Source organism: Muntiacus reevesi, chromosome 10 (genome assembly GCF_963930625.1).
Source record: "Muntiacus reevesi chromosome 10, mMunRee1.1, whole genome shotgun sequence".
Taxonomy (NCBI): domain Eukaryota; kingdom Metazoa; phylum Chordata; class Mammalia; order Artiodactyla; family Cervidae; genus Muntiacus; species Muntiacus reevesi.
This window is the reverse complement of record NC_089258.1, coordinates 6491480-6516814: the sequence shown is the minus strand read 5'-3', so window position 1 is coordinate 6516814 and position 25335 is coordinate 6491480. Positions and strand designations below refer to the sequence as shown.

At 47.5% G+C, this 25335-nt stretch overlaps 1 protein-coding gene across 2 annotated transcripts in view; it reads right to left on the bottom strand.

The window, feature by feature from the left end:
- DPYSL2 (dihydropyrimidinase like 2) overlaps positions 1 to 25335 on the bottom strand; it is a 119127-nt gene that overhangs the window by 26418 nt on the left and 67374 nt on the right. For both annotated transcript variants that reach the window (XM_065946688.1, XM_065946689.1), the window contains exons 4-7: positions 8786 to 8950; positions 6560 to 6621; positions 5731 to 5811; positions 4707 to 4775 (exon numbers count right to left, since the gene is read on the bottom strand). In XM_065946688.1, coding sequence (XP_065802760.1) covers positions 4707 to 4775; positions 5731 to 5811; positions 6560 to 6621; positions 8786 to 8950 — 377 coding nt within the window. The remainder of the gene's footprint in view (positions 1 to 4706; positions 4776 to 5730; positions 5812 to 6559; positions 6622 to 8785; positions 8951 to 25335) is intronic.

The window sequence follows — 25335 nt, the reverse complement described above, 5'->3', positions numbered from 1 at the left end:
CCCACTCCAATATTCTGGCCTGGAGAATTCCAAAGACAGAAAAGCCTTGCAGGCTACAGTTCATGGGATCACAAAGAGTTGGACATGACTGAGCAACTTTCACTTCCACTTGTTCACTGAAAGTGAATGATATTCCAAAGACCCCAAGGGATTACTGCTAACACCTGATCAGGTAAGACGAGTTCTTAGGTCATTGTATCGTACAGAGGAATCAGCAGTACAGAGGAATCAGTGGGCAGCTGAAGGAACAAATGCAATGATGAGACAGAGGACCTCAGAAAGCTTCTTGCTCCCTCCCAAATTCTGGCAAAAGGCTGACTTCCACTAACTCTTCCAGGCAAGGGGCTGGGTCTTCCTTGAATTTTTTGATTCCTCTAGGCAGTTCCCAGGGTAGCTCCTGGTACCCAGCAGGTGCTCAAAAATGTTCACTGAGCAAGTAAGTGACTTCATTTCAGGTTAATGGTTAAGGCTAGGCTGGTTCCATAAAGAGCTGCCACTTTTCATAAGACATGACCAGCTCCAGACTGAATCATCTTAGCTAACCAATCTCTATGGGAGCTCAGCCAAGAACTGAAGTTCTGTAAACTGCGCTAACGGGTGATCTAATTTAATATAAGAGGACAGCATCCTTCATACTTGGTCTCTTGGGCTTCAACTATGTGAAGAGAGATGTCTAGAGACCCACAGGCAAACCAAACAGCCCTTGAAAAAGCTCATTAAACATCCAAGTGTTTTTAATTCCTGGCATAGCTGAATGATCGCCCTCCCCTCTCCGTGGCTCCAGTTACAACAGAAGGGCCTCTGGCCGGGCAGCATGAAGGAGGGACGTCTTGCGTCTCTGCGGTCACCTCAAAAAGTACACAGGGGATGTGCAAACAGAACTCCACTAGAATCTGCATGCTTTCCAGGGGTGCAGGTGACTGCCTGAATTCACGGTCCCTATCTTATAAAACTCTTCTGAAAGCAAACAGAGGCACTATTCATAACTGCCCAGGGCAAGGGGTGTGGACCAGGACTGCCTGGGGTGAACCAGAACTCACAGTCAGGCTCATCAGGGAATAAATGGAGCAGAAGTACCAGTTCCAGGGGGCCCCTCCCTAAGAGGAGTGGTTTCTGTTAAGACTGGTTTGGTGGGAGAATCTGGGTCCCAAAGCCCTGTCTGGATTGGCTCATCTACTGAGTTCTGACCCCTCCCCTTCCCCAGCTGGGCAGTAAGGTCATGTCGTGGAGAGAAAAGGTCATGTAAACCCCACCTCTCCAAGTGTGACCCAGAACCATGGAAGGATTCATGCATACCCTTCTGCAGGTACATATTGTGACCCCATGGACTGTACCCACCAGGCTCCTCTGTCCATGGGATTCTTCAGGCAAGAATACTGGAGTGGGTTGCCATTTCCTTCTCCAGGGGATCTTCCTGACCCAGGGATAAAACCTGGCTCTCCTGCATTGCAGGCAGATTTTTTACCAACTGAGCTACGAGGGAAGCCCGGTACACGTGTATGCCTTTGCTAGAAAACATACATTGTCTCAGGCACACTGAAATCTGGCTTCAGAATTAAGACAACAGTGTTATGTTTAAAAATAAAACTTTGTCTTTGTCTCTTTATAGAGCTGTCAGGGATTTAAGCGGTCACCTGAGCCATGCTTTCTGCTTTTAAAGATGAGCCACCTCAAGTTATGACCATACCCCGGTCATCCCATGCCAGTTAGGAGTTTTCCTTCTCCATCAAAAATTCTGTCACCTTCACCTCTGGGCCCCCACTCTCCACCCAGACAATAGGCTGTGTGTGTGTGTGTGTGTGTGTGTGTGTGTGTGTGTGTGTGTTTTGTTTTTACTTTTGGCCACACAGCGTGGCTTAAAGGATATCAGTTCCCCAACCAGTGACTGAACCTGGGCCACAGCAGTGAAAGCCCAGAATTCTCACCACTAGGCCAACAGGGAACTCCCCCGACACCAGCCTTACATCTCTTACTGGCTCAGAATCCCATCACATGTGCCCCATCTACTTACTCTGCATCTCCCCCTTTCTCCACCCCCCACCCCCCAGCTCATCCACAATTCCCTTCACAAAGGACCACTTTCTCATCCATCTCGACATCCCCTACAGACTGAGCACTGCCTCCATCAAAATAAGCTCTTGGGTATAATTGATGGACAGGAGGTTTCTATTAATAGATTTCTGCATCCCTATTTGTCTCCCTTTCAATCTTCTCTGCTGACAACTGGGGGAAATCCTACCAGCCATCTCACTCGGTGAGTTGGAAAGAGCAGCAGAAAGAAGAGCATGTTTTGTGTGGTTCAAGTCAAGTTCAAGTTAACCATAAGGACGCTGTCAATGGATCATGAAACCAGGAAGGAATTATGTTATTAACTGTGTTTTTTGTACTGGCAGCATCTCTCTAACTTCATACTAAAGCTCAGTTCCCTCAATATGCCGCCATGTTTTATTCTCTTTATTGCTTACGTACAGTATGTGACCTCCCCATATTGGAGTGCTGCTGGGGCTGCCAGCTCCCAAAGGAGGATTCTAGGGGTCCCAACACAGCAGCAGCTGCAAAAGAAATGTCCCATGCCTCAAGGTGGAAAAACAGGTGATGTTTGTGGTCATAATGGCAACCAGGCCCCCTCTTCTCTGAAAGCTGTGGCCTGTTCAGTAAACCCAGGGAAGACTCGCTTTCTGATGGGGGTGTGCTGGGACCTGGGGAGGCAGTGCAGATGGTGGGAAAGGTAAGACGGGAAGCAAGCCCCCAGGAAGGCTCTGAAATGGAAACCAGCAGGCGGCTCTCACTAGGAGCCCTGGGCCACAGGAGGAGAGACGTTTACTCTCGGAAGACAACATCCTCTTCCTCTTCTCTCCTGGACAGTTGGGACTGGAGGGGAGGGGCTCCCAGCCAGGCTCCCGGATAAAGGTGAAGAGTAAACATTCTAATGGAGCCCAGCCCCAGGTGTCATCACCTGGTTACACAGGCCAGTGGCTTCCCATGGAGCCTGGGCTCCCGGCTGTGTGTGTGTGTGTGCGTACACTGAGGGTGGTCAGGGGGGCAGGCAGGAACTGCACTTGCTAGCTCTCTGATGCTGAACTTCACACCCCTGTGATTTCTTTACACAGGAGACCCAGGTGACAAAGGCTTTGCCTCCAGGCAGCACCACACACAGGCAAGCAGAATGGAACGGGTGCCCTGGACACAGCTATCCTTCCATCTGAAGGAAATGTCCTGAGTCTCCGATGGTAATGAAGGAGCCCTGGTGTGCCTGTGTCTATGTATGCACGTGTGTGCAATCATGTGTGCCTGTGACTCTGTGTGTGTGTCTGTGTATACGTGTGGGCATCTGTAACATTTGTCTCTGTGTCTGCGGCTCTTGTTTCTGTGACTGTATGTGTCTGTGTGTCTGTGTATGTATATGGATGTGAGTGTCTGTGACTCTATGAGGCTCTGTGCATACGTCTGTGTGTCTGTGATGCTCCGTGTATGTGTGTGTGTATCTCTGTATGTGTGTACGTGTGCACATATGTGGTAAGAAGATCAGAACAAGGAAATTAAGCCCTCAGTGTGTGCAAACATTCCAAGTGATTTCCGCTTTTGCTTTCTTCTGCCTCTTTCCTACATTCTTTCTCCTTTTTCAGCCTCATCCCTCCCCACAAAGCCTGGGGAAAAGCCTGATTAGACAAGGCACGTCTCCTCACCCCAGGCAGCCTGTTGATGGCACCTTCAACGCCACATGCTCAGAACCCATTTTCTTCTAGGCAGACCAGAGCCCCTGCACCCACAGGTCCTAAGCGAAGTGGGTTAGGGAGGGGCTCCCCAGACTCAGTGGGGATGTCCTAGCCCTGAAATGCTGTGACCTGGGGGCCCTGGTCCCATCCATACCCCTCTGACCCAGCATCTTCCACCACCCGTTTCTGGGAGGAAAAATCCTAATTTTAAGTCGTCATCCACATGGCAATTTTATCTGCCTTCTCTGCCTGTCCCTTTTCCCAGGACTGAGTCTCTTCACTTCCATCAGACTCCTCATCATCCTCTTTGCTCAGAACCACCAGGAACCCCAAAGCCTGACCTTGAGGCTTTCCTCAAAGAGCTAGCTCCTGAAAAGTATTGAGGCCACAGATTCTCATTTAGAAAAACAGACTCTTCTGTCACGTAAGATGTGAGCCCTCCTTCTCACTCACAAGCTTCACCATCCAAAGCAGTGACTCTCAACTCTGGGCCAGCAAGAACCCTGCTCTGCACTCTCCTCCCTCGACTGTGAAAGATTTGGTCTACCACACTCTGCTGATTGCGCTATACTCCATGTAGACTTATCATGGAAACACTTACAATCTCCCTTCTGCCTTCTAGATACTTACAGGAGCTTTTATGGCAGGATGTTGGAGGCCCTGGGTTATGAACCACAAAATCCCTATTGCTGGATGCTAATAAACGCTGTTTGTGTTTGTCTACCCAAGGAAGGGCTTGGAGAATGAGAGCCAGAAAAGGAGTCTTTAGGGTAAACAAGCCAGACTGCTTTACCCCACAGCACATTCTAATACTCCACTTTGCCTGTGTAGACACTTCTCAGTGGCCGACTGTGACTTCTCCAGGGACCAGAATCAGCATCCGAGGGAAAAAACCCAACATTCTCAACAGGCAGGAAGTGGGCGCTTTGTGGCTCTGGCGGGGCCCGCCCCAGAACACGGATTCATCCCCTCCATTCAGCAGGCACTCACCTCCTCAGGCCGGCTCAGTACATGTCCCTCAGGGCCGGTGATGCCCAGATCCAGGATCCTCTGCTGCTCCTGCAACGTTTAAAGAAAACCAGGCTGTCAACCCAGTCCATCCGAAAAGAAATCAACTCTGAATATTCATTGAAAGGACTGATGCTGACGCTGAAGTTCCAATACTCTGGCCACCTGATATGAAGAGTCAACTTCATTAAAAAAGACCCTGATGCTGGGAAAGATTGAAGGCAGGAGAAGAGGATGACAGAGGATGAGATGGTTGCACGTTATCACCAACTCAATGGACAGCAAACTCTGAGAGATGGTGAAGGACAGGGAAGCCTGGCGTGCTGCAGTCCACCGGGTCACAAAGAGCTGGACACGAATTGAACAATAACAAGGCTGTCGGGGGGAACCGGATCCCACATGAGCCTGATTGCCAAGAGCTGGGTAAAAGTCACTCCGATGAGACATCAAAATGGAACTGCTGGGACTTTCCTTCCAGTTCAGTGGTTACGACACCCCACTTCCAATTCAGGGGGTACGGGTTTGATCCCTGATCGGGCAACTAATATCCCACATGCCATGCAGCATGACCAAAAATTAAAATTAAAGTGGCACTTTTGACCCTCATCCCAAGACCCCACAAAGAGAGGGCTTGGTACCCCATCCCTGGTCCTACGTGAGTTATGACAGATCAGTTACAGCCTTCCCAACAGTACAGCTATCCCCTAGGATGCTAAAAGCCAACATATCCCAGTCCTGGGCTTCAGTGTGACATGTCTGTATGCGGGTATCCACATCCGCCTCCCCACAGGCAGCCACATCACAGCGCTGAGAGAAAGGACTTCTCTACGGAAAGCCTGTTCGTCCTGAGAACACATCAAGGGGCGTGTGCGTCTCCGATCTTCATGCTGCCCTAAGACTGTTGCCACGGTCCCCCCGGGAAATGAGCTACGGCAGCCCCTCCACTCCCTCGAGCCTACGTCTCGCCCAGGGGGTCCCATGGCGGTGACAACGCGGAAGCACGCACCTCTGCGATGATGTCGCCGTTTTCCGCGTGGACCTGGGCAATCGCTCCAATATCCCGGATCACGCTCAGGACTTCATAGATCTGAGAGAGGGAGGGCGTGGGATCAGAGACAGGGAACTCAGTGTTCCTGGTCACAAGTACCACCACCTCCCTGACAACCGCCAGGACTAGCGCCAGGACCCCTCGATGCTTCTATGAAGGCCAGCTTTTCTGACACGCCCGAGGGCAGTGTTTCTGGTCACACGTAGCAGAGAAGGACCTCTCAGGAGTTAAAAGATAATCTACAGAGGCAGTGTAACCTACACGGGCTTAGACGCGGAGAAGCTGGTGGGTGGCACCCGCTCTGCACCAGGTCTGCTGAGAGGGATCTGAGAACCCCTCTCAGTTATACCTGCCCAGGCAGGTGGTTGATTCCAGAGCCTGGGAACACCAGTCCCGGGGGGCCAGAGCTCAGGCTTCATACCATCCCCTGAAGGGAGTGACATCAGGGACTTCATCCACCAACCATTCCCGTGAGCACACACTGGAGGCGGCTGTGGAGACAGCAGCAGTCCACACTGAGTTTATTTTTGTGTGTGGTGTCAGGGCGTGCTCCCACTGCATTCTTTTACATGTAGCTGTCCAGTTTTCCCAGCACCACTTGTGGAAGAGACTGTCTTCTCTCCACTGTATATTCTTGCCTCCTTTGCCATAGATTAGGTGACCACAGGTGCATGGGTTTATCTCTGGGCTTTCTATCTTGCTCCATTGATCTATATTTCTGTTTTTCTGCCAGTATCATACTGCCAGGTGTAAAACAGATAGCTAGTGGGCAGCCGGCTTTTCTTACCTGGGAATCCGTGAGCTGGAAGCGATCTTTGAAAGCCATGTACACGAGGAAGGAATTCACCCCTAGAGGACAGACAAAGCACAGAGCTGGAGACATGACTCACAGATAAACCAAATCATCTGGGGAATAAGGAAGTCATAATATGCATATGTGTGTGGAGAGAGAAACTCAGAAGGAGGAAGAAAGGAAGAGATAAAGAGAGACAGAGATAAAGACAGAGGCAGAAAGATAAAGCAAATAAATGTGATAAAACACAAACAACTGGCAAATCTGGTACTAGGGTGCATAAGGGTTCTTTTAATATTTTTACGGTTTTCTCTAAATGTAAAACTATATCAAAATTTTAAATTGCCAGTATTTGCACACCCATTTTCCCAGCAGCATTGTTCAAAACAGCCAAAAGGTAAAAGCAAAATAAGTGTCCATGGAGGAAAGGCTAAACAAAATGTCCATCCATACAATGGAATATTATTCAGCCTTAAAATGAAGGGAATTCTAACACAGGCTGTTAGAATCTAACATGGATGAGCCTTGAGGACATTCTGCTAAGTAAAATAAGCCAGTCACTAAAGGACAAACACTGTAGGATTCCACCTACATGCCAAATTCAGAGGGACAACAAGTAAATGGGGGTTGGGGGAAGGGAAAGGTATGGTTTAACAGAGACAGAGTTTTAGTTTGGAAAGATGAAAGAAAGGTCTGGAGATGGACGGTGGTGATGGCCGCACAACAGTGGGAATGTCCTCAGTGTCACTGAGCTGTACATTTAAAATGACTAAGACAGCAAATTTCACATTATGCTGTATTCTACCATAATTAAAAGTTAAACATTAAAAAGAAATTTGCTCCTGACTGTTGTGACTTTAACAAGAAAGTGAATTCAAAGATCTGTAATAAATGTCTTTTCTCCAGTAAACTGACTGCCTTCTATGCTGATTTTTCAGAAATGTCTGTGGGTGCAACAGCAGATGTCACAATTCTCACCCTGGCATTTTAGAGTTCTTGCTTCCAAAAGCAGCAGACCAAACATCCCTGCTCAACATCCATCACAAGGGTAAACAACTGTACTGACAACCTGCTAGCATTAGAGCTTAATTCAAGCCACAGGGGGTGCTGGAAGCTGCCTGTGTTCAATGCCTTGGGACACTTTGGCCCTTCTCTCCAGCTAGGCAACAGTTGCTATGGGAACCCTCCAGGCTGATGTGGAGTAAATTCATTATTAGCATTTAATCCATTTGAGTCTCAGCATTTGCAAAAGTGAGAAAGGTCAAGGATTACCTAGTTTCTTTCATGTGGGACCTCCATGTGGGAATGAATCTTAGGATATCTAATCCAATATCCTCATGTGAGACTTTTTGTTAAACTGAGACTCATCAAGTTTAAGTGATTTGGCCAAGGTCAGACAGCTAGTTTGTGGAAGAGAAGAGAAATAAGCCCCAGACTACAGATTATCATTCTAAGCTTTTCCCACCATATCTGTAGATATCTACCACATCCATGCCTAGATTTTACTCTCAGCTCATGGTATTTCTGAGTCTAGAAGTTCCAGAGCCATAGAGCATAGATGTTTCCTTGATGATTTGGATCCAAAGAGGTCAACATGTGACCCCATGTGATCTCCAGTCTATAGCCAAGGTCAAGAAGACCCCCAAAGATGATGTTGTCTGATAACATCACCCAACCTCCTAAGGTTCCTGTGGATAAGAGGGACCCAGAGGCACCTGGAGGTGATTAAGATACCCCTAACATCCCTGGGAATCTTTCAGAACCCAGTCCTTAGAAGCTGGCTCCCCCAGATAGTCCTATGGAACAAGAAAAAGACACCTCATGTGGTTCCAGAGCCTCATCACCCTGAAATCTACCCTGGTTCTCCTGGGTTTGCAAACAGAGGCTGCCAAAGTCCTGGACTCAGGGTCCCAGGCTCTCCTCTAAGATTACCCAGAGTCCTCCCTAGGAGGTGCACTCTTCTCCTTTAAGAGCAAATCCCTCTGTCACCCTCAACTCCCCAGCCTGGCTGGCATGCACACGCAGTGTGCTTACACCAATAAGCTGTGACCATTGTCTGACCACGGCCAGGCCCAGCACAGGTTGCAGGCCACGCCCTCCCTCCTGGCAGGTGCAGGGGGCCCCTCGGAGCACCACCCACACAGCTTTTGCTCAGACCTGGGGCAGCTCGTGGTCTGCGAAGGAAACACCGCCAGGGAGCGCCGGGTGGGCACAACCTACCATGGTCCTTCACCAGGGCCTCCATCTCCTCCTGCACGCCCTTGTGCCATTCGGTGATGTCCACGTGCAGAGAGTAGTCGCAGCAGGACTTGCTGTCGGCCCATTCCCGCCACTGGTCGAAGGCAGCCAGCAAGCTCGTCCCAGGCTCAGGAACCACATGGTCAACTAGAAACGAAGAGAAGTATCTTCGTCACCAATAGGAGCTTCCAGGTGTGCAAGCCAGAAGCTGTTTCCCCATTTCAACCCTGAACAAGGGCTCAAAGTTAAGATGGAACTCTACCACCAGGTTCTAAGAATCCACTTAACCAGCAGACTACCCAACACGGAGAAAGCAGAAACTTGGCGTGGCGTGACTGCTCCAGTGAAACCATGCATGACCTGCCCAGATCTGATTTCCCGGCACAAAACTCCTGAAAGCACAGACCTCGGGCACATTTCACGGACAATGAGTCCTTTTGGACAATGGCAGTGTCAAATGGCCAGCCGGAGCCACCAAGCCCTTTTCTGTATTGATAGCTATTTCAGGGACACCCTCCACCAGACGACAGGGAACTTGAAGATGCTGGACCAGAGCCATGCAGACGGGGCCTTTTAAAAGGTCCCCGGCAATTGCTTCTCCGTCTTTCGGCTAAGATCAAATGTAAAGGTTCCCCAGCATATCCACTATCTCATCACCACTCGGATTTCTGCAGCATAATACCACTTTGTAATTCAAGGGCGATTGTTCATCCTAAGAGTTCAAAGCATTTTAAAACTGCGGTTATTGTTATATTATTATTGAAATAGGCTGATAAGGAGTACAGAGGACTAGTCAGGCGCACGTGGCTTTGATTCCTGGTTCCACTCCCCACCAGAAAGGTGAGCCACTTCATCTCCACGACCCTAAGTTTCTGGATTGGTTTACAACAGAGACGTGGGGACGTCCCTGGTGGTCCAGTAGTTAAGACTTTGCCTTCCAATGAAGGGGGCACGGGTTTGATCCCTGGTTGGGGAGCTAACACCCCACATGCCTCGGGGCCAAAAAAACGAAATATAAAACAGAAACAATATTGGAACAAATTCAATAGAGACTTTAAAAAGTGGTCCACATCAAGAAAAATATTTTTTTAAAAAACAGGGATATTACGTACCACATACATTGGTTATGAGGATTCAATGAAACAGCATATCTATCAACATTATGTAATTTAGTCACTAAATCATGTCCAACTCTTTGCAACCCCATGAACTGCAACCCACCAGGCTCTCTGACCATGGGATTTCCCAGGCAAGGATATTGGAGTCGGTTGCTACTTCCTTCTCCAGGAGATCTTCTCCACCCAGGGATCGAACCTGGGTCTCCTCCATTGCAGGCAGATTCTTTTCCAACTGAGCCACCAGGGAAGTCCAACCTTATGTCCCTCCCCAATTTAAATCCCCTTACTCTTCAGATAAAATTTTTTTAATATTTATTTGTCTACTTATTTGGCTGTGCCCGGTTTTAGTACGAAGCAGGTGGGATCTTTAGTAGCAGCATGCGAACTCAGTAGCAGCATGGGGGTTCTAGTTCCCTAATCAGAGATCAAACCCATTTCCTGCCCTGGGAGTACAGAGTCTTATCCCCGATGGCTCAGTAGTAAGGAATCCACCTGCAATGAGGAGTGTGGGTTTGATCCCTGGCTGGGGAAGATCCACTAGAGGAAGAAATGGCAACCCCCTCCAAGTATTCTTCCCTGGAAAATCCCACGGACAGAGCGGCCTGGTGGGCTACAGTCCGTGGGGTTGCAGAGATTCTGACACAACTGAGCGCACTCCAGGGAAGTCCCCAGACAAAAGTTAAAGTTCCCGACAAGATCCTCGCCTACCTCTAGAAATCACCCTGGACCATCTGCCCCTTGCGCTCTGCTCACCAGCCGCTCAGTGGCCGCCTTTGAGTTGCTATAATATTATCAGCCTGCTCCCCTCTGCCACAGGGCCTTTGCATGGGCTGTGGTCTCTCTTAGGTCTTGAAGAGCTCTCGCCCAATGGCCATGATTCTTATTACTCATCTTCTGCCCAGAGACACTCAAATACAAACCAAAGTGACGTGTCCAAGGTCAATTCAAACTTATGCAACCAACAGGACAAAACCGAGGACTCTTGACGCCTAAAGCAATGAATCATTCTTCTATATATTAGATTTTCTACAGCCAGGTAAGCAGTTCTCAGCTAAGAAAATGCCAGCGCAGGCAACACTAGTGAGGTTGAGTTTCTGAACTGGATCAAATCTCATAGACACTGCTCAGCTGCAATTAATTGAGCTTGGCTTTATATACCTGGAAAATATGAACATCGAAGCTGAATTTTCTTCTGATAAAATTTACTTTTTATAAGTAGCAGCATATGTAATTAATAGTAAATACATAGTTGTTATTATAATACATATAACATGTAATGTTACCTAATGAAAGCAATGAGGATGTATATTTTTTTTTTGGCATATAATTGCCTTACAATGTTGTGTTAGTTTTTTCTGCAGGAGGTAGACTTCTAATACAAGTCTGTTCCATTTACTAACACAGAAACTCTGACAAAGTGATTTCAATTTTTCTTTCTAAATTGGTTCCCCCTCCCCTCAGCAAAAAAAAGAAAAAGGACTAAAATTCGACTTAGTAGCAATCATAGTTTTGGCAGAATCTTCCCTAGTCACACCCTTTGCTTCATCACTTGCCCTCCTCCAAAGCCTCCGGTAGCTGCTCATCATCTGTAGAGCAAAACTCTAACTCCTCTTTTTGGTTCTGAAAATCAGCCCCAACTTATCTCTCCAACGTAATCTCTGCTACCTACCCACTGCTCACCACCTCCAGGCCACCGTGGCTGGCCATGTTTCATTCTTTGACCTGCCAACTCCCCCACCCCCAGATCTTTGCAGGGGCAGTGCCGTCTCTTGGGAAATCCATTCACCTTACTCTTTCCTTGGGCATCTCGGCTTTTTTCCCCCTTCTGATTGGGTTACATGTCAGCACCCCAGGGTCACATTCCCATTTGCAGCAGTTTCTGCATCAGGTTTCCCTACTTTATGGCATGCATAGAGGACTGGAGGGCTACAGTCCAGGGGTCACAAAGAGTCAGGCACGACTGAGCAGACTTTACTCTCTGACTCTAGCCCCCACTCCACCCCACCCCACCCTCCTCCATGGGATGTAAAGTCTCCCAGATCAGGGTGTGGATGCACTGATACAGGAAGTGCTCAATACGTATTTTCAACAAATGAATGAGTGCTCCCTTCCAGCTCATACATCACCCTGCAAGATAGGTCAAGCTCAGAAGGGCATGCCCTCCTGGGAACACAACCAGATTTTCCTGTTCAACTCCAAGCGTATGTAAGATCATCGGGTGCTAGGCTCCTCAAACTTCGGAGAAAATTATCTTGAGAGCTAATTAAAACCCAGTTTCCTGGACATCACTCCCAGACTTTCAAAGTCTGTAGGCCTGGGCGGGGACCTGAGAATCTGCACTTTTAATAAGTTCCCCAGGACCTGAGGGATCTTCCTGGGACCACCCTGAGTATCACTTGCTATTATTATCTTTTAGTCGCTCAGTCCTGTCCGACTCTTTGTGACCCTGTGGAAGGTAGCCCACCAGGCTCCTCTGTCCATGGGATTTCCCAGGCTAGAATACTGGAATGGGTTGCCATTTCCTTCTCCAGGGGATCTTTCTGACCCAGGGGTCGAACCCTGTCTCCTTCACTCGCAGGAGGATTCTTTACCACTGAGCCACCAGGGAAGCTGAGTGCAAACCTTTTCCCACTGACTCCCCTCGCCAAGGTCATTCCCTTGTGCCACTTTTACCATCAGGGTCCTGTTTTCTACACAACAGCTTTATCACGTACCAAAAATATCCGGTTCCCTCCCTATCCAAAAACAGCTCTTAGAGTTATGAACCCTTGAAAACTCAGAACTCAGGCAAAGCTGAGGACTTTGGGGAATAAACACATTTCCTGCCAGAATGAACGACACTCAGAAACGTGTCCACGAAATGACTCCTCATGTTTTCCCACAGTTCTCTTTCCACAGAAGGTCTCCTGGGAAGAGCTGCTCCAGAGAACAGGGCAGAGTGTCACAGTCATTTCCGGAGGGAGCAGAGATGCCCCGAGGAGGAGGACAGAGCCTGGAAACGACTTGCATGGCACCCACAGGCCTTTTCCCTGGTGACTGTCCTAAGCCATCTGTCCCTGGGAGGGCCTGGCTTCTGTCTTTAGAGGGACGTCTCATCAACCCAGTCTGGTAGCAGGCAAGGAAAAGAAGACGGCCTTTGGGGCCGGTGAGCCCCACGTTCTGATGGTGACTCCCATAGCATCACCTTTCTGCTGTATATATTCCTTGGAACCACCATCTCTTCACATATGAAACATGGGCATCAAGCATCCATGCATGCAGGGCCTCGAGAAGTTCAAGAAAGCATGTGAAAGCTTCCCGAGGGGCTCAGTGGCAAAGAATCCGCCTGCCAAAGCGAGAGACCCAGGTTCAATCTCTGGTCTCAGAAGAGCCCCATACTGCGGAGCAACTACGCCCAGTTCACCACAACTGCTGAGCCTGGGCTCTAGAGCCCCAGAGCTGCAACACTGAAGCCCATGTGCCCTAGAGCGTGTGCTCCACAACAAGAAAAGCCACCACAGTCAGAAGCCCACACACGGTTACTAGAGAGTATCCCCTGCTCCCTGCCACTAGGGAAAAGCCCATGCAGCAACAAAGACCCAGCACAGCTGAAAATAAGTAAATCAATCAAATTAATTTTTACAAAAAGAAAGCATGTGAAAGCACCTGGAGAAATGTCTGGCACGTACTGAGTTTTCAGGCCCTCAGGAGGAGCATCAGAAACACCGCTGTGGTTTCAGTGGAAGGCCTGTGAATCTGGTTTATGAGGGAGCCAAAACATGCCCCAAGACAGTGGCCTGAATCGAGGCATTCCAACCAGCGTCTGGAAGTGCTTGCAATCTAGAGGACACCAGCTCTTTCCCAAGGACTTTTATTATTTCTCTTAAAACTGTCAAAGGACGTTACACTTTTTTTAATAGCTTTATTGCGATATAAACCACATACCAGTCAATTTACACATTTAAACTGTACAGTTCAATGGTTTTTAGTCTCGTCACAGAGTTCTGCAACCGTCACCACAATCTAATTGTAGAACATCACCCAAAAAAAGAAACCCCATACTCATCAGCAGTCCCTCCCCACCCCATCCCCCCATCTCTCAACTCCCAGCCCTAAAGGACCACTAATTTGCTTTCTGTCTCTATGGATTTGCCTACTCTGGATATTTCATATAAAAAAAGAATCATACAGCATGTGGTCTTTTGTGTCTGGCTTCTTGCAATTAGCATGGTGTTTTCATGGTTCGTCCATTATAGCCTGTATCAGCACTTCATTGTTTTTTACTGCCTTGAGTGGTTTTGGTATCCTATTGTTATGTGTTCTGGATATCAGCAAAGTGTTAAAGCCATGTAAATACATTGCTGCTCCTGGAAAATTCAAATCTAGGGCCTCTTTGGAGTTTGCAGTATTTAAAAGACCCTATTTAAAGTCCATGGGGCTGCAAAGAGTCAGACCAGACTTAGCAACTAAGCAACAACAATGGTATTTGTGGCAGACTAGCCGGCCCAGCAGGTAAAGAATCCACCTGCAGTGTAGCAGACACAGGAGATGCAGGCTCGATCCCTGGGTCAGGAAGATCCCCTGGTGGATCTTGGCAACCCACTCCAGTATTCTTGCCTGGAGAATCCCATGGACAGAGGAGCCCGGCGGGCTAGTCCATGGGGTCACAAAGAGTCGGACACAACTGAGTGACTAAAGCACATGATTGTGGTAATTATAAGCACAACATCACGGTAATTAAAGATTCACATGTAGTTGTAAGAAATGACACAGAGAGAGCCTCAGACCCTCCACCCAGTCTCATAGCCCCTCCACAAGAGCAATATCTTGCTAAAGTGCATACAACATCACACCTGGGAAGTCAGCCCTGACACAATCTAAGACCCCAGATTTTTAAAAGGCCAGCGGTTAGTGTTTCTAATCAGTTCTTCATATTTAGAACATAGAGAGATGCCAGAAAAGTCACCCCCGCAGTCCTTGTCCTGGAATTGAGGGGGCTGAACAAGAACCATACTCCAAGCCTGCTGGGAGGATAAGCAGATGGAGCAGGAGGAAGATGGGTGTGGGGAGTCAGCCCTGCCGGGTCCCACCGAAGGCTCTCCCCCTGCCTCTCTGGAGCCTCAAACACAGACCCCTGTAGCGGCAGGTCTAGGATCTCCTGTAGTCGGTACACACACCACCCGTGCTCCCTGGGGCCTCTACCCTATCAGAACGGCCCCTCTCCAGCCCCCGTTCCAGAATCAGCACTGGGCCTCCTTCTCCAGGCCCCGCGCTTAGCTGTGTGCGCGTTGGCCTCCTGTTTCCATCTGAGATAAATTAATGGACCTGAATTAAAGGCAAACCACCAGGGAGATGGCAGCACAGTCACCACTGGCTTATCGCTGGGGCTGCCGGGCCGGCGTCTCCTCAGCCAAAGGCCGGGCGACCTATTCAGCAGAGCGTGGCTTTTGTTGCTGGAGAGATAACAGCCTTTGGGGAGTCCGGGCTGCCAGTTAGGATAACATGGTTTTTGTCTTCAAAAGAGGCAGAAAAGGAAGAGAAAGCACCTGCGCCGGGGAATATAGGAGACGCAGGGGAGGAGAGGAAAGGTCAGATGATGGAGTTCCTGGCCTGTTCTGCCATCTCTTCATCACGTGACTGTGGGTGAGACAGTCAATCTCTGGGGACTTGACATTCCTCATCTGTAAAATGGGATTGATACGAGTACCTAACCCACAGGTTTCTAGTGAGGTGAAAATGAGTCAATACAGAAACCATCTGAAGAGTGCCTGCTACACAAGCGTGCTCCAAATGACCAGCAGGGAAGACAGAGTTATTAATACAACACTTCATAAGGAACACTCCCTCGTAAATCCCTTTGTGAAATATTAAAATGCCTCTAAACCACATGTTTCCAGGGCTAACTACTCGCCTGGTGCAAATATTCTGCTTCTCCTGCCATGCAAGGAAGCAATTTCCTAAAAGCTAGAACTATCTAGAACAATCACAGGCATATCAACTGCTCAAACCTTGAGGCACCAGGGCTATCCTTTCATTTCTGTCTTTCCCGAGCCTCCTTTAACATTATCTTGCTTTTAAAACTAAGCAAGTATTCCCCAGTGGCTCAGTGGGTAAAGAATCTGCCTGCAATGCAGGAGACACAGGAGATGAGGGTTTGATGCCTGGGTTGGAAGGATCCCCTGGAGGAGGACATGGCAACTCACTCCAGCACTCTTGCCTAGGAAATCCCAGGGACAGAGGAGCCGGGCGGGTCCATGGGGTCACAGAGTCAAACATGACTGAGCATACATGTTCATATCAACCATGTCGAGTCATAAGAAACCATTCAGTGTCCAGTGATCACTGCTAGAATCATTAAGCTAGAGATCTGGTGGGAATAAAGGCCATGGCAGGAGTCAGTAAAATGTATTTATAAAACAAACAAACAGCCTCTTCACTGATCTGATGAGTAGCCAGCTGTGGAGCAAACGAACTCTGCTCCTAAAATACTATTTTAGTATTATTTGGGGGAAAAAAATACTAGGTTGGCCAAAAGCTTTGTTCGAGTTTTTCCACAGATGTATGGAAAAACCCGAACAAACTTTTGGGCCAACCCCATATACTGAAAGCTACACATAAGAATGACACTGCTCCATCCTCAGGCTGCTGCTCACTTCCTGCCCTGCCTCTCCTGCCAAGTTCTGGACAGGGGTGAACGCTGTCAACACCCCATGTTTCCGCCCCCCTTCACTCTCAGCCCACTGCACCCTTGCCTCCCCCCTGCCTGAACCCACCCCGGGTTCATCCCAGCTCTGCCCATACCATCCTGGTGTGACTCCCAAAGCACCAATACCCCATCTCCCAGACACAGCAGTTTCCTGTGTCCTGACTCACCCTTGGCCTCAGACTCAGTACTCACTGGGGGATGGATCTGGGGGCCTGCGCCCTCTTCAGCCTCAGGAAATCCCTATGCCAAGCAGCTGGAAGCAGGTGGGGCGCCAAGGCTACAGCACCTATCAGGGGTGGCCCCTGCTGCCCACAGGCATCTGTGCATCCAGAAGCTGCAGGTGGGCCCTCGGAGCTCCCCATGCCTGCAGCCCATGCCCTCTGCCCCCCAGACTTCCCTTCCCGTGGCCTGGGCCTGCGGGAAGGAGGCTGCCCATTCCTTCCAGGCTGCTGGAAGGCAACCTAGAGAGCCCAGGAATCAGAGCTAGAGACAGAGGGTGGGAAAGGAGAGGCGGGGAGCAGGGCAGAGAGAAGACCCAGATTCCAAACCCAGCATAAGTTCCAATTCGAACGATGATCATGGAGAGGCCTCTTGGCTTTTCAATCCATTTTCACAATTTAGCACAAGGCATAACCAAAGCTCCTCACTTTACGAAAACATATCTACTCCTACCTACAGAAATTTTAAAAAATAGGAACAGGACCATTAGATCATTTTATAATGTCATGCCCATGTTTGTTTGATGGCAACAATATCAACCTCACCTTGGTACAGCTCTATAGCAAGTAGTCCACAAAGAGCTATGGTGTGCCTGATCAGGTGATGCTCAAATCAGGCAGACAGGGCAGTTTCACAACGCTCACATCACAGACAAGGAAACTGGAGGCTACGGGACTCACCTGCAGTTCTGCAGACACTGTCTCAGAGCTCAACTCCCAACCTGCCTTGTTCAACAGCCACAACAAACCACCACCTTCTATCAAGAACACACCTCAACTTTTCAAACCTAAACCCCCTTCCATCATCGAAAACATATGCAGGCTCACTTAAGCAGGGAGCTAATGAACTTAACCCGGTGGACAGAGGGGATACAGCCAACCTGAGTCACTGAAATTCAATTTGGGGCACCAGGTAAGAGCTTGTCAATATGTCAGCAGCTCGTAAAGCCTTTCTGTTTGAGGCTCGGGTATAGTTTGCACACGGCCTCCTTGCATGCATGATCAAAGGCAGAGCTAACGCAATCTTTGTGTGGCAATGAAGGGCCATTTATGATGTGTAAATCCTTGAAGAGGATTTACAAACCAAATGATGCACAGAAATCCTCTCCTTGACTCATCAAAAGCAGACATGGAGAGTTTGAGAGCCCATCTGCAGGCAACATGGGGTCAACCTTCCAGGAAGGGGCCCACCAGAGGCAACTGGTCGGCATGGGGAGGGAAGGAAATCACCTGCTTCACCAGAAAGGGCTTCAAAACCAGCCTCCAGGGATGTAAGAGTTTGCTCTCTGCTCGCTTGAGGTGGATGTGCACAGTAGCGCCTTCAGGAAAGGCGTCATCAAGCCGTGAATGGTGACAACAGGTCCGGAGCCTCCAAGAGTGCTTACGGAACTTCACAGTTTGTGCACAATGATGGCACTAACTGCCCCCAAGTTGTTTGTTTGTTTTTGTTTTTGTTTTCACAAATTGTTTATTGACATAAGCAGTCCAGCAGACTCCACTTGAAGAGACCATTAGTGGCTACAATCGGGCTCAGATCCAGAGACCCTTGGAAATGGTTCTAGTTTTTCACTGATGAGGAATCTGAGTCCCAGGAAGTTTCAAGAGTCGCTAGAGACACATAGCGAGATGTAGCAATACCAGAACTAATCCCAGGTCTGAATCCAAAATCTGCACTGTTTCCTTTACTTTTCTTATTAACAGGAGAAAATATTACCTACAATCCCACCATCCCAATCATAACTATTCATCTTTTTTCTAGATCATCTTCCAGTTTCTAGATCATCTTCCAGATCTGGCATGTATATATTGTTTCTTTTTTTGCTTTTTTCTCTTTTTTATGTTTTAAATTATGAAATTATGCAACACTTTTACAGGACACTTGGAAAATACAGAAAAAAATTACATATAGTTTCATTCTATATTACAATTATTTTTTAAGTAGATAAATTAAGATTTTTTGTTGGAGTTTCAATATAAAACTCTCAAAAATTAATAGAATGAAAATACAGAAAAGTAGAAGGATACAGTAGACCTAAAAAGTACTATGAACAAATTTAATGTAATTAATATTTATACAATTTTCATGTGTATCTGTTTTACGTGGGTATAATCACAGGGCACATTCACTTAACTGTGGCTTTTTTCTTAATACCATGTTGTCTTAGAGTCTTCATAATTCCATTTTTTATGGGAATTATTCTTTGAAGAATCTATTACGACTTTCTTCACCATTCCCCTGTGTTGAGCCTATAGAATGCTTCCACTTTTCCTCTGTTATACATAACGTTCCTATGGACATGTTCATGCAAATAACTTCCCCTTACTTTTTTTTCAGCCACTCCACATGACTTGTGGGATCTTGGTTCCCCTACAAGGAATCGAACTCAGACACCAGCAGTGAAAGCCCTAAGTTCAACCACTGAACAGTCAGGGAATTCCCATCTTCCCCTTACTTTAAATGATTTTCTCTGGAGAGGGTTCTAGCATCGAGTGAGCTTACTGGGTGAGCTACAGTTCTTAATACAGATGAACATGTTGCATTCCAGAGCATCATCACTTCATACCGCCTCTAGGCATGCATCAGGATGTCACCCCAGCCAGCGCTGCTATTTTCACTTTATTTGCCTACTATTTAAGGGAATAAAAACAAAGCTCTTTTCACTATTCTAAGCCGTCTCTGTTTTAGATCAATGGCCACCTTCCAAGACCCAAGCAGGGGACGAAGCAATACTCTTATAGAGCAGATCAACCAGCTGGACAAAGAGGCTACTGACAATTTAACCAGAATATGATGAAATGGTGACGGCCGCCATCTTACTTCTCCAGTCCCCTCATACCTTCTCTTAGCTTCGTCCATCTGACTCACAAGCTGATCCCCTCAAGGCCGCCTTGGGAGGCCAGCAAGCCAAGGCAGCAGCCCAGGCCCCTGGGCCCCAAGTGCAGAGAGCACAGCTGTGCTTCCTCTCAGCTCCATGAAGGCTTACAGACAGATAAGACACTGAACAGGAACTGCCCGCTGCAAAGCGGCCTGATGAAACCACGGCCCGGGGGAGCAGGCAAGGGAAGCCAGAGGTGAGCATTCCAGCCAAACGCCGTTAGAAGGCAAAGCCTGCAACTCCAGGTCCGTGCAGAATTTCTCCAAGAGATGTCGAAATCATTGACTAACTGTGGAGAGGGCCCTGTTTCCTGTAATTAGACCGGCGCGCTGAGTCTCCGTCTGGAGACAAGCCAGGTATGCGGCCCCTCGCATCCAGGCATCGGTGGCGGGAGAAACACCGAGTGTGCCTGAGGCTCGTGCTCGGGTCCTGGAATTCCTCTAAGCCGTCTGAAGTCCTGAGGATCCTCACGGACAGGGACTGCGCAGCCTGCGAGCCAGCTGACTCTCAAACGCCCTGATCAGACAAGGGGCTTCAGCCCCACCCATCAAATGTGCGCGTGTTTGTGAGTGTAGGGACTCGCCTGGTCCTCCAGTGGCTGGGAGTCTGCCTGTCAATGCAGGGGACATGGGTTCGATCCCTGGTCCGGGAAGATCCCACATACTGCAGGGCAATTAAGCCCTTATACCACAACCACTGAGCCTGTGCTCTGGGGCCCATGCCACCGGAATGAGAAGCCCACGCACCGCAACGAGCGACATTCCAAGAAAAATTAATTTTACAGCTGAAACTTAACTTTAGATTAAAAATTAATCTAAAATAATTTTTTTTAAGTTAGAGCACCAGTTGGCAGCCTGAGCCGGCACCCAGCTCTGCCATCCACTAGCTGCACAACTCTGAATCCTTCACGTTCTCCAGGTCTCAGTTTTCCCATCTGTCAAATGGGGCTAACAGCATTCCCTTGCAGTGTTGTTAGGAACTGGTGTTTATAAAGGGCTTATCCCAGTGTCTGCCAGAGTAGGCCTTACACAACCATTTGCAAAATAAATTGAAAGTAAAATAGGAATGTCTTGAGCCTGTAAGACTGCTTGACATAATTCCTGGCATGAAGTCAGTCTTCTCCACATGCTCCATTGGGCTTTGACACAGAATGTGAAGGGGTCAGGGCTTGGGCACTGTGGGGGCACAGAACCCTCCAGCGCTGCTGTGGGCTGGGTGGCAGGGACAGGGTTCAGGGCGGCAGGGGAGGGTGACAGGCTCAGGTGGAGGACCCATGACGGGTAACAATGTAGGAAGGCAGCAGATAAAGACATTATTGAGAGGAGAAGGTCAGAGGCTCCCAGTGCCAGGAGAGAGGCCTAGGACTTTAAGGTATTCATCCAGCCAAACAGTCTCCTGCATAAAACTGAGTTAGACAAAAACAAGCAAAACAAATCTGTCCTGTTTACACAGCAAGTAGGCATGGGTCATAAAATAAAAGACAGTGAACGCTAGAGCAGGAAGCTTCATAGAGACCCTCTGTCAACAGGCATAAATATAGACTTTTCACCCCCCCACCAGGGAACCACCCTCCCCACCCTCTCTCTGACCCCAGGACACCAAGATGGAAACAATCTTCCCGTCCAATGGAATGTCTTAAGCTTGAAGAAATGCATCTATTTGGATTATGAAAAAACGGCCAAGCAGAGCAGAGAACACAAAATAATCATCATGAAGAAAGTCCACGTAATTCCAATCACAAGCAATGAAACCTGATCTTACCCTGGAAACATCACGGCAGTGTGAATCTCCAGCAGGCTTTCAGAATATTGAGGCTGTTTATATTTTCGAACGCCCCCCGGGGATATGGTGACTCCAGGATGCGATGGATGACCTGGTTTTCCCCTTTTGCTCTTCAGGCAGGGAGGAGAAGGAGGTGAGTTTCCTAAATGCTGGAAGCACTGGCAGCCCCAGGATCTGCAGATTTCCTGAGCAGACTCTCCCCTTCCATCAGCATCCTTTACCAGACACAAGGCCCCGGGTACCAGGATGACGACCAGAAGCTATGTGTTGTGCATGAGTGTGTGCATGTGCATGTGTGTGCACACATGTGTATGCCTGCTTGTGTGTGTGCCCCATGCATGTGTGCACATATGAGTGTGTGCCTACATGCCTGTGATGGGGGCGGAAGGGTAGGAGGCAAGCTCCCTACTCTACCTCCTGTGGCCTCCAGGCTGCTTTAAGAAAATGGAAGAGACTTCCCAGTTGTTTTTTTTTCACTTTTAATTGGAGGATAATTACTTTACAGTGTTGTGTTGGTTTCTGCCATACATCAAAGTGAATCAGCCATTAAGTACATGTGTCCACTTCCTCTTGAACCCACCTCCCACCACCACCCACCACCCCTCTAGGTCATCGAGAGCACCGGGCTGAGCTCCCTGCGTTACACAGCAGCTTCCCACTGGCTCGCTATTTTCCATATAGTAGTGTATATACTTCAGTGCTTCTCTCTCAATTCTTCCCACCCTCTCCATCCCCTGCTGGGTCCAGAAGTCTGTTCTCTACATCTGTGTTCTCTATTCTTGCCCTGCAAAGAGACTTCCCAGTTTTCACCACAAAGTCTGCCATAAATAAACTCCAGACTACAAACAAATGATGAAAAGCATGCAGGAAACTAATGAGGGACGGGGACCCTAGGGGCTGGGGGGGCGACCGCTGAAAAGGACCCTGTGTAGGGCTGGGTCAGACTCAGCTCTGAGGAGCTCCACCTCAAAGAGGGGGTGGCCGCTGGCCGTGTCAGGCCAAGATGAGGTGGCGGGGGAAACATGTGAGTAATGACACTTCCTCTGTTTGTCTCAGCCTTTGGTTGCCTGGGACTACGCGACCACAGATTCGGGGCCGGCCTGCCAAAAATAAGAGATTACAGGGCTGTGCAGAACATCACGAAAAAATAAAAGTCACACCACAAGGCTTTCACGTGCAAAGACTGCATCTGTCTGTTTTCCTTCCTGCTGGATCCTTGTGGGGAAGGGAACCTGACCAGAAACTCAAGGACTTACAGCTTCCTAATGAAACACACAGACTGACATACGTAATGTGAAGAGCCATATCGAAACGCTCCGGCCCAAGGTCACTGTCAATAACAGGAAAGGACAGCAAGCCCCTTCATCAAACAAGGTCACATTTACACTCCTATCAAAGGAGATAATCAAACACACCCTGGGATCAAGTGACAGTCATCTTTCTCTGAAAATTCAGACCAGAGTAAGAGTGAGGTCACACCTACTGTAATTCAGGACGGCACATGTGGACACCCACCAGATAACATAATAAGGACGAGAGCACCTCGTTCAAACAAGAACTGTCGTAAACACGGGGCTCTAATTAGCAACTGAACGATTCCTCCCTTGCACAAAGCTTGTACAAAGAAGGGCATGGCCACCCACTCCAGTATTCCTGCCCAGAGAATCCCATGGACAGAGGAGCCTGGTGAGCTACAGGCCATGGGTCGCAGAGAGTCAGACACGACTGAGCGACTAACGCACTTGTACAAAGCCGCTGTGACAGACTCGCTGTGTATAATAAAGAGAACAGTGGCCACCAGGCTGGAGTTCAACCCAGAAACAAAAGCACAGGGGATCCGTGCTCCACTGTTTGTTCCAACGTTGCACAATTCTCCTTGCATCCCCTCCAAATAAAGGCGGCCAGGGAAGGAAGAGTTGGTGATGTCATGTGTTGACTGGGATCTATCTAGAGCCAGCATAATTGACGGGTGTTTTCCTCCTAGGAATCTGGACTGGATTCAAAAACATAGCATAACATCTCTGCAGTCTGAACCACGGCCCTTGTCCCATGATGTGCTGCCCATCTCGGGCTGAGGGCTGGCAGTTCAATGGGTCTTTTTTCTTCTTGTTGATTAAGAAGATTCTGACTAGCAGCCAGTGTATCTGGACAACAAGATCTAAGCCGGATAAGGGACCCAGCTGCTCAGGGAGCTTCCATGACGCTTTATAACTGTGTGGATGGTGGAGAGTTTAGGCGCTACACAAACACCCCAGCGCGACTATACATAAATTTAAGCACTGCCTCACATTATATTTTCTTTCTTCCCAGGAATGACAAGGGTAAGAGATAGCAACCCAGATGAAAATGACAACTTCAAGGGAATTTGCTTTTTATAAAATTCCTTTAAGTGTGAAAGCACTTACATGTCAAAAAATTGAAGGAAAAATTTTTATTATTCCATCATTCAAAGAAAATCACTATTAATATGCTGATGTATGCTTATGCAATCTTTTTTCCTACCCACTATACATACATATATATTCTTTATGAAAATAGTGTAATTTTATAGTTTAAATTACACTTCAATAAAGCTTTTCTCTAAAAAAAGGTAAAATCAAATTGGACACGTGATCAAGCCCTGCTTTTTTCCATCAATACACTGTGAACATACTCATATTAATAAATATTTTCCACAATGTTTTTTTAATGACTCCATACCATTTTGTTCAAGAAGTGGCCATAATTTACTTAATCAATCACTTATTTTGGTCACTTAGGTTGTTTCTAATTTTTTCTCACAATTGCAGTGAACATCCTTACCACTAAATGTTTGCTCATAGATTATCCTGGATCAAGGGGTATGAATATTTTTTCTTCATAAACTTTTTCTTTTTTAAATTTATTTTTTAATTGAGCATAATTGCTTTATAAGAATGTGAATCAGCTATGTATGTACAAATATCCCCTCCCTCTTGAGCCTCTTTCCCACCCGCCCCCATCCCCACATCTAGGTCGTCACAGATCACCAAGCTGAGTTCCCTGTGCTATAGAGCAGCTTCTCATTGGCTATTTACTTTGTGCATGGTAGTGTATATGTGTCAATGCTACTACAATTTTAAAGTTCCTGTTAACTAGTGTCTTACTGCCCCCCACAAAGGTCATCCCAACGTAAACACCTATCAGCAGTCTATGAGGCCCATTTCACGGAAACATTGGGTTAAACATCTGAAAATTTGGTAGACAAAACTTAGCTCATTGCTAAGTTAACTTGTATTTCTTTCATTATTCATCCAGATGAATATTTCTGCTTAAGTTTAATAGGAGATTTATTTTTCTTTTGTGAATACCTTGTGCATACCCTTTACATTCACTATTAAAGCATCTTTCATTAAAATGTCATGATTTCATATTTTAAATATTATCAACTCTAAGTCGTATATTGCAAATAAAATTTCCTACTGCTTGTTTTTCTTTTAATTATTTTACTGTGATGGGGGTTTTAATTTCTGTGTAGTCCAGTGTCACCATCTTTTGTGATTTCTACCTTTGATGAAATACCTTCTATGACCCTTTGATTATATTTTTTTTCTGCTTCTCTTTTGACTTTGTTGTTGAAATTTAACATTAACCCATTTGGAAGGTATTTTTGCATATGACTTGAGGTAAGGAGTTTACTTTTCCTTGTTTTTCAAATAGTTAACTATCTCAGCATAATACTGTAACTACGCTATCATTCCACTATGAGTTAGAAATGTTATTTTTTTCATACACCAAATATTTAAATACAGTTGGCACTTACGGATTTTCTATTTTTTCCTACTGATGTATGTGTCTCTTCTGGAGCTAGGACCATGCCACCTAAATTATTATA